General features: G+C 45.7%; 2 protein-coding genes across 4 annotated transcripts; both read right to left on the minus strand.

Annotated features, from left to right (window-relative positions):
- Positions 1–3,003: 3,003 nt before the first annotated feature.
- Positions 3,004–12,065, minus strand: cnot4a (CCR4-NOT transcription complex, subunit 4a). 3 transcript variants are annotated; one of them, XM_076089357.1, is made up of 14 exons: positions 11,828–12,065; positions 11,694–11,736; positions 9,867–10,096; positions 9,323–9,520; positions 9,041–9,127; positions 8,673–8,774; positions 8,354–8,479; positions 8,138–8,262; positions 7,849–8,055; positions 7,587–7,644; positions 7,234–7,489; positions 5,719–6,222; positions 5,254–5,496; positions 3,004–4,984 (listed from the first exon to the last, which is right to left on the minus strand). In XM_076089357.1, exons 3-14 carry the CDS (start codon positions 10,038–10,040, stop codon positions 4,653–4,655), a joined length of 2,412 nt encoding a protein of 803 aa, XP_075945472.1. In that variant the 5' UTR covers positions 10,041–10,096; positions 11,694–11,736; positions 11,828–12,065; the 3' UTR covers positions 3,004–4,652. The 3 variants fall into 3 exon arrangements, with proteins under 3 accessions (XP_075945472.1, XP_075945471.1, XP_075945473.1); XM_076089356.1 differs by lacking the exon at positions 11,694–11,736; XM_076089358.1 differs by lacking the exon at positions 11,694–11,736 and having other exon boundaries at positions 5,263–5,496; positions 11,828–12,064.
- Positions 12,066–12,443: 378 nt separating this feature from the next.
- On the minus strand, positions 12,444–17,295 carry LOC142947913 (uncharacterized). The gene is made up of 17 exons (XM_076089785.1): positions 17,162–17,295; positions 16,895–17,069; positions 16,700–16,811; positions 16,267–16,373; positions 15,756–15,882; positions 15,507–15,627; positions 15,229–15,314; positions 14,934–15,064; positions 14,798–14,857; positions 14,650–14,713; positions 14,460–14,554; positions 14,226–14,354; positions 13,782–13,896; positions 13,560–13,697; positions 13,231–13,397; positions 13,061–13,143; positions 12,444–12,866 (listed from the first exon to the last, which is right to left on the minus strand). Exons 1-17 carry the CDS (start codon positions 17,293–17,295, stop codon positions 12,674–12,676), a joined length of 2,037 nt encoding a protein of 678 aa, XP_075945900.1. The 3' UTR covers positions 12,444–12,673.
- Positions 17,296–17,436: the final 141 nt, after the last annotated feature.

Raw genomic sequence — 17,436 nt, forward strand, 5'->3', positions numbered from 1 at the left:
GCTGAAACTAGAGGGGGCTGACACTAGAGGGAGCTGAAACTAGAGGGGGCTGAAACTAGAGGGGGCTGACACTAGAGGGGGCTGACACTAGAGGGTGCTGACACTAGAGGGGGCTGACACTAGAGGGGGCTGACACTAGAGGGGGCTGACACTAGAGGGAGCTGACACTAGAGGGGGCTGACACTAGAGGGAGCTGACACTAGAGGGGGCTGAAACTAGAGGGGGCTGACACTAGAGGGGGCTGACACTAGAGGGTGCTGACACTAGAGGGGGCTGACACTAGAGGAAGGCTGACACTAGAGGGGGCTGACACTAGAGGGAGCTGAAACTAGAGGGAGCTGACACTAGAGGGGGCTGACACTAGGAAACTAGAGGGGGCTGACACTAGAGGGGGCTGAAACTAGAGGGAGCTGACACTAGAGGGGGCTGACACTAGAGGGAGCTGACACTAGAGGGGGCTGACACTAGAGGGAGCTGAAACTAGAGGGAGCTGACACTAGAGGGGGCTGACACTAGGAAACTAGAGGGGGCTGACACTAGAGGGGGCTGAAACTAGAGGGAGCTGACACTAGAGGGGGCTGACACTAGGAAACTAGAGGGGGCTGACACTAGAGGGAGCTGACACTAGAGGGGGCTGACACTAGGAAACTAGAGGGGGCTGACACTAGAGGGGGCTGACACTAGAGGGGGCTGAAACTAGAGGGAGCTGACACTAGAGGGGGCTGATACTAGAGGGAGCTGACACTAGAGGGGGCTGACACTAGAGGGAGCTGACACTAGAGGGGGCTGACACTAGAGGGAGCTGACACTAGAGGGGGCTGACACTAGAGGGAGCTGACACTAGAGGGAGCTGACACTAGAGGGGGCTGACACTAGAGGGAGCTGACACTAGAGGGGGCTGACACTAGAGGGAGCTGACACTAGAGGGAGCTGACACTAGAGGGGGCTGACACTAGAGGGAGCTGACACTAGAGGGGGCTGACACTAGAGGGAGCTGACACTAGAGGGAGCTGACACTAGAGGGGGCTGACACTAGAGGGAGCTGACACTAGAGGGGGCTGACACTAGAGGGGGCTGACACTAGAGGGGGCTGACACTAGAGGGAGCTGACACTAGAGGGAGCTGACACTAGAGGGGGCTGACACTAGAGGGAGCTGACACTAGAGGGGGCTGACACTAGAGGGAGCTGACACTAGAGGGGGCTGACACTAGAGGGAGCTGACACTAGAGGGAGCTGACACTAGAGGGAGCTGACACTAGAGGGGGCTGACACTAGAGGGAGCTGACACTAGAGGGGGCTGACACTAGAGGGAGCTGACACTAGAGGGAGCTGACACTAGAGGGGGCTGACACTAGAGGGAGCTGACACTAGAGGGGGCTGACACTAGAGGGAGCTGACACTAGAGGGAGCTGACACTAGAGGGGGCTGACACTAGAGGGAGCTGACACTAGAGGGGGCTGACACTAGAGGGGGCTGACACTAGAGGGAGCTGACACTAGAGGGGGCTGACACTAGAGGGGGCTGACACTAGGAGGGGGCTGACACTAGAGGGAGCTGACACTAGAGGGAGCTGACACTAGAGGGGGCTGACACTAGAGGGGGCTGACACTAGAGGGAGCTGACACTAGAGGGGGCTGACACTAGAGGGAGCTGACACTAGAGGGGGCTGACACTAGAGGGAGCTGACACTAGAGGGAGCTGACACTAGAGGGAGCTGACACTAGAGGGGGCTGACACTAGAGGGAGCTGACACTAGAGGGAGCTGACACTAGAGGGGGCTGACACTAGAGGGAGCTGACACTAGAGGGAGCTGACACTAGAGGGGGCTGACACTAGAGGGGGCTGAAACTAGAGGGAGCTGACACTAGAGGGAGCTGACACTAGAGGGGGCTGACACTAGAGGGAGCTGACACTAGAGGGAGCTGACACTAGAGGGGGCTGACACTAGAGGGGGCTGACACTAGAGGGAGCTGACACTAGAGGGGGCTGACACTAGAGGGAGCTGACACTAGAGGGGGCTGACACTAGAGGGAGCTGACGCTAGAGGGGGCTGACGCTAGAGGGAGCTGACACTAGAGGGGGCTGACACTAGAGGGAGCTGACACTAGAGGGGGCTGACACTAGAGGGAGCTGACGCTAGAGGGTGCTGACACTAGAGGGGGCTGACACTAGAGGGGGCTGACACTAGAGGGAGCTGACACTAGGGGGCAGTTCCGGGTTGTCTATTTTGCCCACATGCTGAGCTACACCAAAGCCGAAAAATATTAACAAATAACATATTAGTCATACTAGATTAAATGATTACTTCGAAAAAGAACCTTGCAGATGAATCAATAATGAAAATAATTTTAAAATGCAGCCCTAAACAGGAGTATGTTTGGATTGGCTTCCTGGGAACTGCAAAGATGAAGATAAATACATTTTAAACCATGTGCATATTGAGTCACCTGATTGAGCTATCCAACAGTAGAAATAGTGAGGCCACTGTACGAGTATCAACTGTGCTCCTCCCTGCGTCTGCCAGAAGACCTACAGGACAAAAAAATAAGTCTGTGCTGCAGGCATCTACTGCTGCATTGGCCTGAGAGAGTGCAGAGCGGCAAAACGCACACATGCTCGGCTCCCGCTGAAGAGACAAACATATGGTACGGAACAATGTGATAACGCCTCGTTCTTACATGCATCATTGTTGCATTTAATCAGTTAATGTGCTAAATAAACACTTAAAAATGTAGGAATTGTTATTTTGTGTGAATAATCATGTAGATTTGAGAAACTGTAGCATCAGTCAGTGTGTGTGTGCTCGACTACAGCGCTTCATCACTGACAGAAAGTCCTCTGCCCCCTAGTGGAAGACATTAGAAGCAGAAAGAGTGATTTATAGTGACCTTCCTGAGGGGTTTTACAAAGTATGGTGGCAAGTACTTTAAAGTTTAAATATTTATACGTGCACATGTTTGAATCAGGGTGCTGAGAACACAACAGCAGACAAACACCAGCTCTGAGTTTTCAGTTTTATTTAAGGTTCATTTTTCCAGACCTGCAGAGGACAGTTCACTTCCTTTTAAGCGCCTCGATTTTGTTTTCGTTTCCCCCCCCCGCGCAACATCATGTTAAAACCCACTGTAGGACTCTGTGTTGGCTTCTCCTGGATGAGTTTGTTCATTTTTGTGAAATACTGTTAAATAGGGAACAGCAGGAGGGGCGGGGTTGGGTAAGAGGGAGAGAAAGAGAGAGAGCGAATATGGATCAGAATTAAGACTTCAAAAAAAGAAAAAAAAGGCGGTGGTCGGAGAGGTCGATCTCGAATCCTAAAGGCTGAAAGCTCCTTAAATCACTACTACAGTACGTGGTATGGTCTTGCAGCACCTTACTTTGGGACATACACTCGCATACAGTCGCTGAAGTCATACGATATTGCATATTTTTTTCAGCAATCGTTGACGCTATACTCCTCCTCCCATCACTCCTTTCTCTCATCTGTCCATGTTAAGGCCTCGTTTAAGCCCTCGTGGGTCGAACAAAGGGACCTGTTCACCCTGTTGCTACCCTCTTTAGTATTTGTTTTTGACATATCCTCGTCCATCATTGTCTCATCTACGTTGTGGCTGTCCGTGTTAGGGCTAGCTACTGTAGGTACCACACAGTGGCACTGTGAGTAAGAGTCTAACCCTAGTGCTCAGGATGTGTGCCACGATCTCCCAAAGCCCCGGCGCCCCGCGGTTAGGCAGTGCTCTATCCTCTGATACAGAGGTTCAGCAAAATTTTCCCCTCCAGCAGGACGGGGCCAGTGGGAGCCCCCCTCTAACGGGAATGTGGGCCAAGCGGCCTCTGGAGCAGGCCATCTGTGTCCCTACCTAACAGGGAGCCCGTGCATAGCCTGTGCCCTCAACTCCCCTGTGCCATCTGCATTCACTCTCTAACAACCAAATCTCAGCTTCTTTCTTTTTATTTGTTAACATTTTCTTTTTTAAAACCACTCTCACAAAAAAAAGAAAAGCTAAGTGCCAACCCCCCCCCCCCTTTTCTCTCTGTCTCTCACCTCGCCGTCTTCACAACTTGGCTGTGAGGGTGAACCGCTTCAGTCTCCTGTTTACGTGGAGAGGATGAGGGTCTTTGGGGCAAAGCTTCTAGAGCAGATTCACAGCTTGCTTCATTCCTCGAAAACTTAATCGTGACTTCAACTCTCAAAAACACAAATGTTGTTCATGCTTAATCATTTAGTTACTTTTTAAAAAAGGTCTCCCCTTCAGCTAACTTTGTTTCTTTCGTCAGTTTGTGGAGTTACGTCTCGTGTCACCGCTGGGCACTCGATGTCGTACTGTTTCTCGTGCTCTCCGATAACAGTGAGCTACACAATGAATCCCATGTTACGCCCAGAACTAGGTCTAATGAGTGGTGATGGTAGTAGCGGGTAAAGGGGTACCGATAACTTGTGTGCCACAAACAAAAAACAAATAGGCCAAAAGGAAGGAGGAAGAGAAAAAGAAGAAAGCATGTTTGTTACTTTGTTAATCATTTTTCATACTCTGCAGATTGGTGTGTATTGCATTGGGGAGGGGGGGGGGGGGGGGGGGGGGGGGGAGAGTACAGGATGAGTGGGTATAAAGTGGTAGTGGGGGAATGGATGGGTGTCTGCTGTAGTCTGTGTTCAGTGGCGGTCCACAGCGGCACTCTGTAGCAGCTCTGTGGCGGGCTGTCCCGGGGGTCTGAAAGCGGTCTGGAAGCCGGGGGGAGGGGAGTGGAACTGGCTGGCGGGGTTGGCTGTGGGGGGGGGCATGTAGGGAGCCCAGCCGCCGGCGGCTCTGTGGTGGAGGGGGAGGTGGGCGTCGAGGAGGCCGCTGTGGAGGGGCTGGGGAGGAGTGGGCATCGCTGAGCTCGCCGGGCCGTCCATCTCTGTGAGCGCCTGCAGGGACTTGAGCCAGTGTGGAGGGTTGTCGTCCTGGAGACAGTCTAAACTGTTGCCTGCTGAGGCCGGGATGCCTGGGGGGGGGGGGGGGGGGGAGAGAATAAACACAATTTAACACAACAGCACCGCAGTAAACGCATATAATGTGAAGATAATTTAGCTTTGTTTTGATGACATAATGTGGCCTTCTGGTACTAAAAGTTACTTTGACTCATTCAAAACAATTGTGATTTTCAGAACTCAGTTAAAGAAGATCAAGTCAAGTCCAAAACACAACATTGTATATAGAGCAGAAAGGATTCACCTATTAATGAACTTTAAAATAAAAAAAGCTTCACTTTACAATTTCTACCTGTGATGATAGCAGGGTCCATCCAACTGGCTGTGCCGTCCCAGCTCAGGCTGTGTGAGATGCCTCCTGGCCCTATCGGTCCACCGATGTGGTTAACACTGTTGGAGGATGAGGAGGATGACGAGGAAGAGGAGTTTGGGAGGCCCCCGAAATTGATATTGATGTTGGGCAGGAGAGCTCTGAGGCCGTCCTGCCACTCTTTCACATTTAATCCGTCTATAGAGCCACTGTTTTCTGCAGGAGGAGAAGAAGAAAACAGGTACGTCAGTTCATCAGGTGCTTTGATCACCGACTAGTGGTCAGTTGCAGAACTGCACCGACCAGCATTCCCTGTGTAAGGTCAATAAACGCTACACAAAACAAGTATCACACATCACACAGTGTGACTTTAAAAAACACCATTACACCAGACATCTGATCAGAGAAAGGTGCGGCGGCGGCCCAGATGTCGGGTACCTGAGATGGGGATCCCTCCCAGCCCTGTGTTGTGCTGAAGGGGCAGATTCAGGTCCAGGAAATTACTGTGTGAGGCAGCACTGGCTGAGTGGTTCAAGTGTGTGAGGTTATTTCGCGTCGGGACGCCCATCCAGGGGTGTCTGGCGGCTGGCAGCTGCTGACTGGCCTGGCTGTTCTGGCTGCCCGGGAAACTGAAGGAGCTGTAGATGGCTCTGTGGTGGAGCTGGGGGAGGCGTGGCAGGCCGCTGGGGAAGTGGTGAGAGGCGCCGGGGTTCGGGTTGAGAGGAGGCAGGCCGAGGCCGTGGTTGCTCCCGCCGTGGGAGAGGAGCCCCGGGGAAAAGGGGCTCTGATCCTGCACTGACAGCTCCTTCTCTATCAGGTCGGCCAGGGCCTTGCGAGTGACGTCGAAAGGATCGAAGCCCAGATCGTCGTCCTGCTGTTTGCTGGACGAGCCGAAGCCGAAGGCCGCCTGCCAGTCTGTGGAAGAAGACACTGGTATTGTGTCTGTGAGGACAGAAGAGAGACGCGTTACTGGAGCTGTCCTCCAAGTCAACTCTTTAGTTGACTAGCCACAGGATCTTTTTAGTTTTCAATCTGGCTAGGAGTGTGTTCACATTACATTACATGTGCGTAGTCTCTTGAACTCGCAACTGGAGCAAAGTAACGCTACATCTAGTCTGTGACTGTAAGACACGATTCAGACACAAGGCTCCACAAGCACACACGTCAGCGAATACATGATATGAATATATGATAAGAGAATATTTAGTGATGTATTTATTTGCCCTCGTCCGTTTCACACTGCTAGGGTTACAGCTGAAAGAATAAGGCTAAAACACATTCATTTAACAGAATACACACATGTAATTCCAGTCAGATCTATCTTGCTCTCGATAGGCAGTGATATTATAAATCTATTGATTTACACATTCACACAGATTCATTGCAAGCAGTCTATTTTTTGCATGTGGTTTGACTTTAACTTCTTCGTATTTGTGAAATATTATCGACCGATCAATGAAGCGAGCTTCGATTGATCAGTAAGCGGTACTTTCATACGAGTTGATCTCTGATCTCATAACCTGATCTTTATCTCCAGAGCAGGTTAGGTGTTCAGCGTAAGAAGTGAACCTCCATCTTAGGACTGAAAACCCAGCGTGAACCCTGAAGTTACCTCGCTGAACCCAGATCCTGCTTCATAGTAAAGGCCTCAGATCAACTCCTTCCATTTTTACCTTTCACAATAAAAGCCCTAGACACACTGTAACTGTTCACAAGAGGGAACTCAAGTTCACTCAGAGGACTCTGCTCTTGGTCAATAGGATCCTGGCAGTTTTAATTAAATTGGCTTTACAATCTGTACAATTATACGACAGCCTCTTTCCTTGGATCATTGCACCGCTAAAGGAACCAGTGTGGGTTGCAGGTCAACGCACTGCTTGAATATTAAGACAAAAAGCACAACCAATCAAGCACTAAAGACATGCAAAAGGTTTAATCAGATCTCCATTGTACCTGATGTGAAGAGGCTCTGTGGTTCGGGGGTCATGGGCCAGTCAGAATTGCTGCGGGGGGAACTGGGGAAGGGGGGCAGGCCAGCAGGGAGAGGGTTAGGATGTCTGAAGTTACTGTTGTCTGAAAAGAGCGACTGGGACTCAGCTGCCGCTCCCTCGAAGGGTGAACGGGCTGTGAGGTCTGACATGCTGATGGGCACCACGAGGCTGGGCTTGGTTAAACCAGGGGGAGGAGAAGGGGAGTCACTGGTGGGTATCTGGAACAAAAGAGAGAGAGAGGGGGAGCCGTTTGTGAGGTTGTCCTGGATCACCTTCATCTATATGGAAATAAAAACGGGAGATGAGGCTTTTCACCTGTAGTAAAGTCTCTCCATTGACCATACCGATCGACTCTGGAGGTTTGTCACTGGGACTGCAGGTAAACAAGTGACACATTTAAATACATATTCAAAGATATGATGTGCAAAAAATGTTTGAATGCTGCGTTTACAAACAGCGACCAACAATAAGACTACATATTATTCCTTTAACAAAAAAGAAAAGCTTTAAAAAATATGAATAAAAGCATTTTGTTCAGGATACGTTGGTACCATCGTCCAGGAGGAGTCGACATTACCTGTTGCTGTCACAGTTAGAGGAGAAGGGGGACAATGCAGAATGCTGACCAAGACCCAGATCTGTTTCTAGCCCATCTGAAGCCATAGCTTCTTGGTCTAGATAGTCTAGCAGCGGAGGAGACTTGCGGTCCTCTGAAAGCCCGTTGGCCAGTTTGTTGTGTCCTGACAGCGTCGGCCATCCATCTTTACCATTGGTGCTGTTGGCTCTGTTACAAAACAGCAGAACAATCGAGCTCAGCACAAGTGGACGTAATAAGAGACGGATAGACGGAAATAAAAAACACCAACCTCTGTGTGGAGTTGGATTTACTCTTTGACTTCTCTGATCCACATGCTGGAGGTTGTAGAAAGCTAGGGTTAATTTTATAGAGGTCTTGGAGGAGTTTCTGCTCATACTCTTGATGTTTCCCTGCCTAGAAAACGAATGGCACAACATGAGTCAGCATTAATCATTTTGTTAATGAACAATTTAATTCACATTTCAGAAAGAGAACAATATTTTACCTGCATTTCCTCTTTAGTAAAGCTAGCTGCTTCATCCCCCAGCTCATGTAGATACATACAATCAGGTTTGGGACACTGCATACTTTTAAGGAAGTAACTGCAGTACTTTGTTGTGCCTAAAGAAGCCTGCGACAGAGAGACCAAAGAGAAGCGACGGTTATGGAGCTTTCTTTCAAGGACTTTTAGTTTAATGGTACTATTTTACATTGCAGGTTGTTTAATAAAAGGATGTTTATGTCTTACAGACAGGAAGGCGTGGCTTCTTTATGCAAATCAAACTAATCATAGTCACATAGATACGCAGCTGTTAACTTCTCACCTTGAGGGTTCTGCCATCAACAACCACATTGTTCACACACTGTATTGCTCTTAAAGCATCTTCAGAGCGGATGTAAGTGACATAAGCGCTGGCACTGGGCCCCTAAAAAAAACAGACAATAAGGTCAACACACCTACTGTAGCTGCAATTCTGTTACAGTGAGGACAAAAAACTAAATCATATGCAACTAAAATAACTAAAAAGAAACAAATCTTGGTATATGCATAAAGGAAGAAGCCCAAAACACATAGAAAAAGCTATACGTTTACAAAAATACCTGTGTCGTGTAGACAAGGCTTAAGTTCTAATAATGTTTAAAAACATATCAATTGTGAGAACATCCCGTCAGCTTTGATCCACCCTCTCACCTGTGAACCTGCGTAGGATGTGCTATTGTTGATGACCACTTTATGGATTTTCCCAAACCTCCCAAAATACTCTGGTCGTTTTAGGACCTGTGGGCAAAATGCAAAAAATATATATATTTGAATATCACTTATCACAAAGTTTTGGGTGCACTGTGATCTCATGTACACAATATTCAACACAAGCTTTACTCTTGAGGCTTCAGAGGGAGGTTTTACTAAAAGACATTTAAAATGTGCATTAAAATAATTCAGTATCAGTATCGGTGGAGACACTGTACTCACCTCCGGGTCGGCGAGTCGCTGTGAGAGCCCCACCACGAACACCAGGTTTCTCTGGACTACTCTGACACTGGCCAGGTGCTTTCGGTTTTCTGTCACCTTCTGCTTCTTCTCGTTCTGTTTCTGCTTCTTTTCGTTCTTTATCCTTTGGATCTCCTCCTGTGAGAGAGGCTTGTACACCGCGGGGTCCTCTGGGTACGGCTACACAAAAACACAAAGACGATGATGGTGATATCCACCACTTGTAGTTTAAATGATGTGGCTTTTCTAAAGGACAGTGGGTAAGGGAGAACTTTAATTGTAAATATGGTAGTTCAACAGGCAACACTAGCCACACTGCTGAGGCTGTCAATTGTAAATGATGAGCTGATGTCTTAACAAAGAGATGTACTTTATAATGGGGAATCAAAAGATTTTCTCCCCCCTATATTAGCCTTGGGACACTCAACATCCTCATCCCTTCTGTCTGTCAGGACAGAAAAATCCCCCTTCAGTTGTGATGAGTTTCTCTGCCATCGTGTCCATGTCATCATCATCATCTCCTTACCTTTCTGCAGGCGGGGCAGAGGCCGTTCTCATCTGTGCGGATGCGATGCCAACAGAAGCGGCAGATCTGATAGCCACAGGTGCAGGGGAAGAAGTTGACGTCATCAATCTCCAGCGGCTCCATGCACAGAGGGCACTCCATGGGGTCGTCCTTCAATTCAGGGCTGTGGGACATCCTATGGTGTGGAGAGGGGGGGGGTGGAGTGCTGAAGCTGGCCACAGAGCACAGGGCTGAGAAAACATAAAAAAGTTGAGTTTAAGAGCTCCATCATGACATGATTTAAAACGACATCAACTGAACCACTCATTTCTACTAACTGAAAACTGACTTTATGACTACCACGGTCACTACATCAGACTGAGCACAACATTAAACATTTCCAGCAGCAAAGGAAACACTCACTCTGTTAGGTCCAGCTAGCTAAACTACTGCAGTCTACTGCAATACCTAATATTTTACTTTAATGATGAAACTTTTTAGGGAGGTGTTGATTCAACGGCATGGTCCTTGTGGAAGTTGTTGGTGCTGGTGAACTGCACTGTGCTTTAGGCGGAGATGTTTCTAATGTTTGGGCTTCTGCATTTAAACCACCGAGGGTGGATTACATACCGATAACTGCTCTCAGTCCATTTCAGAGCTGAAACAAAAGCGTTCGACAGAAAGGGAAATATCGATGATCAATTAATCTCTTTAAGTAGCAATCCCAAAGACTTTTATTTAAATAAATATCTATCGCCAAAGGTGGTAACACAATGGCGATTAAGCCTATGATTAAATATACTTACAGTATTACATACTGGGTGTATGTGGTGCAACACATTTTCTGTTCACACAATGCCTATAAATATGATGATAAAGTTGAATCAAGGCCTTTCTAAAACAATTTCAAGAAGAACTGAATGTTATAACCTCCATGGAAGATTGAGTTATCGCAGAAGTTGGTGATTGCATTAGTTTAAGCTCAATGTGTCTGATAAAAAGACAACTGACGGCATTTCTCAGAAATCTAGTAAAACAGCTGTCATCGTGTTGAAGTGATAATGAGGATGTTGTGGTATCTTTCGGGGGTTGACAAAAGTATTCACCTCGTCATAAGGGAAATGCAACAAACTGCGTTTATTTACAACCTTTCCTTGATAGCAGTTAGACGTCAGCTTAGTTTCCGCGTGACAACACTGCTACCAGCAGGTGAACTCATGACAAACCCAGATTTATCAAACCTGACAGTGTAAAGTTTAATCTAATGCTGCCAGAAAAATGCCCAACATTTAAAATACTTGGCAGCATTTTGCAGACCGATTAACACGTACAGGAGTGGTTCTGCTGCTTCACTCGCAGATATCAGCTGATTAATAAAGTCGTGTATGAAATACCTGACGTTGGTTAAGGTTAACCAGGCTGGTAACTTTAGCTGCTCTGCCTACTGGATTTTACATTATGACAGATGTTATTTGACTAACGTTAGGCTAAGCTAACATTAGCCGCGAATTGGTAAAAGAAGCCGGTCTACCTAATAACACGAATTCAGGAGTATTTGTAGGTAACATCACAACATCGAAATATACAGAGGTAATTATTTACTCGATATTAGCATTAAACGGTTAAAGATATGGATGCCACAACGGTACGCCTTCTCCTACATATAAACTGACAGCTTGCTTTTATGCTAACCGCTAGCATCAGCGTAGCTAGCATGCTACATTCGCATCAGATGTACGGGGTTTTGATGACAAGCTTACGACGCGGCCTACACAAGCTAACGCTGAACTGGGAGCAAGTTGTTGGCACTATAAACAACTGACATTGCTCTCACGACATTTAGATTACCTGGACAGCGATCCAATAAGCCCGAGAACACTCCAACGGAAGACTGAAAAATCGTAACGGACAGAACTGTCTTTTATTTATTAAGAGAATGGAAGCTGGCTAGCCCAACTAGCAACTCGGCTAACGTTACTTACCCTGTCCGTATTTAGCTTAGGATTCCACTCCAAGGGAGTCACACCAAATTGGGCGGGGACTGCGAGCCAATGTGTCTGAAATGTCCAAATTTCTATAACCGGTCACTTAAGATAACCGTCGTTTTGTTGTTCTGTTGTGATTAAAAGGCTATAGAGATGTTTTGCCCCTCTCTTTTCTTAGTATTGTGGAGACAATTTACGCTCAAACCACCATCTTAGCTAGCATTAAAGTAGGGAGGAGGGAGCTGGGCAAGTGTTCAGAGCGACTGAGTCTGCGCAGATGAACAGATGCTTTGTGGGAAATACAGTTCTCGGTGACGTTGAGCTGGAACCAGGGACACATTTCCTAAAAACTTGTAGTTATTTAAATTGTTTACACACAAAAAATGCATTTATGAGAGAAATATTGATCAGTTTATAAAATATGTCGGATTGTCAGTAGTTAAATCAAACAAGTAATCCAACAGTACAAGAAGTAGTTATAATTAACTACCCCTTGAACACCATGTCAAATTCCTTGTATGTGCAACCTTGGCAAATAAACGTTTCTGGTTCTAGTTCTGGTTCTAGTTCTAATTCTGAACAGCAACAACATTTGAGAATTTTGAATGCCGGATTTGTACTTTTTTATTTGTAATTTGTTTGAGTATTTTACACCAAAAAAAGGATTTAAATTTGAATATAATGGTTTCAGTGAAACCCTGTCATCTTCTAACATTCATTTACACAGTCACTATTTCACATGATGGTTTCTCAAATTTTAAGGCTAAAATTATAAAATTAACAAACCAATGCGTAATAAACCCAATTTTCACACATTTCTTCCAAACATATTTGAAAAGATTTTTAATTTATCCACATGAAGCTGGGTTTGGGCCAATCCTGACGGACTTTGTTGGGATCCACAGAGTCTGAGGTGAGCGTAGGGGCGATGGGGTGCGATGATGCCAGGGACAACCGTGCAGCCAGGAGGCCCATCCGAACACAGCTGTCCGTGTCTCTCCGCTGGAGAATCCCAGTCATTAAAGCACCTGCGAGGCTGCAGACAGAGCGGGGATGAGTGCCGGTATGTTTGAATGTTGTTGAGTCAAAATTTTATTGTGAGTGAGAGAAAGTGTGACAGGAACAGGAAGAGGTCATGAGAATTGAAAAATGGGTAAAACTGAAGCAGAGAAAGTTTGTAATTAAAATAAGAATAGGGACGAGAAAGGAGGTCAAGTAAGTTTTTAGCACCTATCTCCTGCTCCAGACACATTCATTGTCTCCTCTGCTGTCACGGTCAGTGCTGGGTAGTGGACAGCACAAAGCTGCCTCCTCTGCAATCACATGTGCAATAAACATTTTCACTTTCACTGTCGTAGTAATCATCATCATTATCAGTTTTAGATACAAGTTGTCCTTACCCTCTTCTGTTTTCTTGGCTGCAGGTTGACAGAGCCTGCATCATGCTCTCCGCACACCAGCACTCCACCAGCCCCCAGAGTCACCACCAGACAGTGGACGTGCTCCAGCAGGGGGCGTGAGAGAGCCACAGCAACACTCAGCACCTCCTCGAAAGAGCTCGGAAGCACTGCCACCCAACAAGACAAAACCACATCCTCAATCACTAACACACCATTTGCATTTTTTTTACAAGAAATTTAACTCCAACAACTATATGTGGGAATATGTGTTTGAGATGAGGGAGTAAAGAAAAAGAAGATTAAGATGCACATTAAGGAATGAAGTTTACCTTCGGGTGTTGGGAAACCCAGTGTTTTGTTCATGGTGCACAACTCTGCCAGGTTTGGAGATGAATAGGACAGAGACTTCCAGGCGTCTGACAGGAAAGGCTTGGAAGCCTTTTCTGAATCCGTTGGCTCATACCAAACTGTAACACATTGACTGTGTTGTATTCAAATCAGTGAAAGCTTCTGATCGCATACATTCATAGTGACCATCTCCATATGCTTACCATTGATGTTGTGTTTTCTGGCAATGGAGCAAACGTAGTCGATGGTGGAAACGGGAATGTTTCCATCGAGACACACAAGAGTGGCTGATGAAAGCTGCTTCACAAACTGTGACACCTACACAAATATATTTGAAGAGATAATAATAAAGAAATATCAATTAAGTAAGTAAACTTTATTTCTAAAAAAAGACATGCAGCAAGAATGTTAGGGAATGGTAAAATATATCAAAAAATAAAACAAAAGGAATAAAACTGATTAATCTCATTATCGAATAATCTGCGGCTTAAATTGTTGATTTGTCATATCTGGTAGCCTATACAATTTAGAAAACACAACAAAAATGCCCATCTCGCTTTCCCAAAGTCCAAATGTAAATGTAGGTTTGAATGTGGTATGAAATCCTGGGCTAGCCTTGCTAAAGGACACGTAACTTTGTCACTTACATACTGCTCTGTGATCTGCTGATGAACGTCCATGTCTCCCAATCCAAGACTCAGTTCTCCGCTCTGAGTGATAACAGCGCAGTAAGTTGCTGTGTTTTGCTCTTCTAGCCTGAGCACACCGCTTGTGTTCTGAGAGAAATAAGAAATAAAGTCAAGAACTTAACATTTACATTTTTAATTCTAAAAGAGATTGTAATCATGTTTAATAATAAACAACTGTTCATTTTCACAAACCATATGTTTGCAATAGTTCAACACTGCTTCGCTGTGTGAATCAGCTCCAGTAGCTGAGATGAACAGGGGACTACGGCCTAAACGACTCAGAGAGTCTGGAAGGAAAGCACCAGAGATGTGAGAGTGAGATAATCAGATTTGAAGTACTGTTGAACACAATGTGCATCTACATTATCAGATGAAAACACACCAGCAATGTTCCGTCCTACACCACCAAATGACTGACAGACACTTCCTGGGTTGGTCTGTCCAAACTGAAAGAGACACGTTTTCTCAGAAGTAACCAACAATAATTTGCCCTTACATGATCTGCAGTAGTTTTGATGAATCAAACTTACATGAAGTGTTCTCGTCTTTCCTTTTGCAATAAAATCAACGTTAATTCCCCCTATGACAACCTGTAAAAGAACAGCATTGTGGGTACTGTATTTTGGAAAATGACTAAACAAGTGCATTGTATGTGTTTTTACTCACTATATCTGAGTCTGATGAGTGTTTTCCATGATGATGAGTCTGGCATCTGGACTTTCTCTCAGTCATTTGTTTTGACAGTGCGCAGGCTATTTGACTGCCAACTTTAGCATTGTTATAAATAAGAGCAATGTCTAAGAACATAACAGGTTAAGGGCATTTTAGTTGTGATATACTGCACTTTAACATTGTCTGGCCTATGAGAAAACAACTTTCTCGATCTTCTTTACGCCTCTTCCTTTCCAAAGAATGTGACATGTTCTCTGCTTGATGATGATTCCGATTTTTAGAAGGATACTGGCCTGAAGGGACTTTCCCTCAGTCAGCTCATTGACCATTTGAAGAATGAATGGCGTCACATCTCTTCCTGTTATACCTTTAGCACTGAGTAAATTAAAAAAAAGAGAAGAGAAAATTAAAATTTTTCCGGCTGAGATAAACAGTCTATTTGATTCACTTTGTCACGACCATAAAGAGATCCAGACAGGAATTTTCCTCTGATGATATTGAGCTAGTATCTCAGGTGTTGAGAAAACAAAAAGACAACAGATTACGAGTCACGCAGAACTTCTGTACCTCGCCTCTGCTACTGCGGCCTGTATGGCTTCCTCTATCAGCTGGCCGGCTGCTGCATGCTCCTCTGGGATGGGCACCGCTAACAGGACGCCACTTTGGAGATCCAGAGACAGAGTGCTCGCTGAATGACGCAAAAAAGAAAAACAGATCCACATTTATAACGGGTGTAAGTGAAAAATAAGTGTTGGTAAATATTCAATCTTGACCTTGGTGTGTTCAGGGTCCAGGATATAAAGTGTAGATATATACCAATGAGCGCTGCAGCTTCCTCAGGGTTGCCGACTTGGCATGGAGAAGTGAATCCGCTTTGTGGAGAGAAGAAGGCTGGGAAATTCTTTGACGCTCCATAAGTGGCCACACAGACACCCTGCGTCTCCTAATAAAAGATAAAATAACTGTCAGCTTTATTCTAGTAATTAAATAATTTTGTACCAACGAAACACTTTCTTCTCTCTTTCCTCTACTGATCATATTGACTGTTAATTATTTTTTCCTTTCTATTGAAGGCGATCTATATATTGGTCCCATACACACACACGCACAAACACACCATGTCCACCCCAACTTGCACTGATGCCATCACCAATTAAAAACAAAAACAGGAAATAACCTATGGTTTAGAAATTCTATAACTAAAGTCACTACAAGCTAATAAGTTAAATAAAGCAAAGCATATTTGGTTGATTACAGTACAAACTCAAACATGAAAACACAGTATCAGTATTATTGTACAGTGACAACATTATCTCAACATTCTCACAAGGAACTCCAGGGTGCGACCGATGTCCAGAATAGACTTGACACCAGCGGAGATGACTGCAATGGGAGTCCTGCCGAGCTCTGTCAAATCTGCACTGATGTCCAGACCTGGAGGAAACACCATTTACTCAGTTGTGACTGATGGTAAGCCTTCACACAACATGACATGAGTCTAACTTATTCCTCTTGACATACCAATAAGACAAACTTACTGTCCTGACACCATTGGTGTCCTTACACATGGAGGAGTTCCTCAGGGTGAACTATCCCGTCACTTTTATATAATATCTGGATCATAAGTGCACCCTCATCTCATTTCATGGTCTTGGTTATCAAATCCAGCTGACACACATGTGAAAGGAGTATGTTGTCATGGTTTGTCAAGAGTAATTAGTTAGTGTCGGTATGCGTAAAGTATCTATTAGTCTGTTTACTGTTCTCTCCGCCTCTGTGAACTCCTCCGATGCCCCCTGTGACAAACACAGGGATGCCAGCTCGATGTGCTGCTATCATCGTGGCTGACACCGTCGTTCCCCCAGAGAGACCCTGAGTGAATAAGACAGCAAACAAAAAGTGACAGACTCAGGTAGTTATGAGATTATATTCAGAGGAGTGTGTTGTGGTCTCACTTTGCTCATGACGTAGGGCAGATCACGGTGGGACACTTTCAGGGAGCTCTTGCAGAGGGCGAGATGTTCAAGTTCCTCTGACGACAGACCAACATGGACTTCACCCTCGATCACTCCGACCGTGGCTGGAGTTGCTCCTTCAGCCCTCACAATGGCCTCCACCTGCTTCGCTGTGCTGCATTACAACATTAATGGCATTCATAATCAGTGATTAAAGCAACTTTTAGCTGCAGGTATTAAAGTTGACTGACACTTAAAATGGGGTACCTCAGGTTGTGTGGATAGGGCATGCCATGTGTGATAATAGTGCTCTCCAGTGCAACCACTGGTTTGTTTTCTGCCAGCGCCTTAGATACAGATGGATGAACTCTGAAGAGGCTGCCTGAGAGAAGAGGTGCCATTTACATTCATAAATCATCATTATTGCTATCAGTCTGTTATGTAATGTGCGTACATTATACTTTTAAGTGTTGAGAGATATAATGAGAGGATGCATTTACCACTTTTGCACAATCTGCTTTGAAAAGTTGCGATTCCTCTTC

Source organism: Anarhichas minor, unplaced genomic scaffold, assembly GCF_050575085.1.
Source record: "Anarhichas minor isolate MPS153535 unplaced genomic scaffold, ASM5057508v1 ptg000011l, whole genome shotgun sequence".
Taxonomy (NCBI): Eukaryota; Metazoa; Chordata; class Actinopteri; order Perciformes; family Anarhichadidae; genus Anarhichas; species Anarhichas minor.

Bases quoted from the DNA above. Each gene is read 5' to 3' on its own strand.
- cnot4a (XM_076089356.1), bottom strand. From the start codon at position 10,040: ATGTCCCACAGCCCTGAATTGAAGGACGACCCCATGGAGTGCCCTCTG. The intron at 8,480-8,672 runs GTGAGAAGTTAA...TCTCTGTCGCAG, and splicing joins TTGATGGCAGAACCCTCAAG to GCTTCTTTAGGCACAACAAA. The intron at 6,223-7,233 runs GTACAATGGAGA...CTGTCCTCACAG, and splicing joins ACAGAGCCTCTTCACATCAG to ACACAATACCAGTGTCTTCT.
- LOC142947913 (XM_076089785.1), bottom strand. From the start codon at position 17,295: ATGGCACCTCTTCTCTCAGGCAGCCTCTTCAGAGTTCATCCATCTGTA. The intron at 14,555-14,649 runs GTGTGTTTTCAT...CTTTCCTTCCAG, and splicing joins TGTAGGACGGAACATTGCTG to ACTCTCTGAGTCGTTTAGGC. The intron at 12,867-13,060 runs GTGCTAAAAACT...CTCTGTCTGCAG, and splicing joins GTGTCTGGAGCAGGAGATAG to CCTCGCAGGTGCTTTAATGA.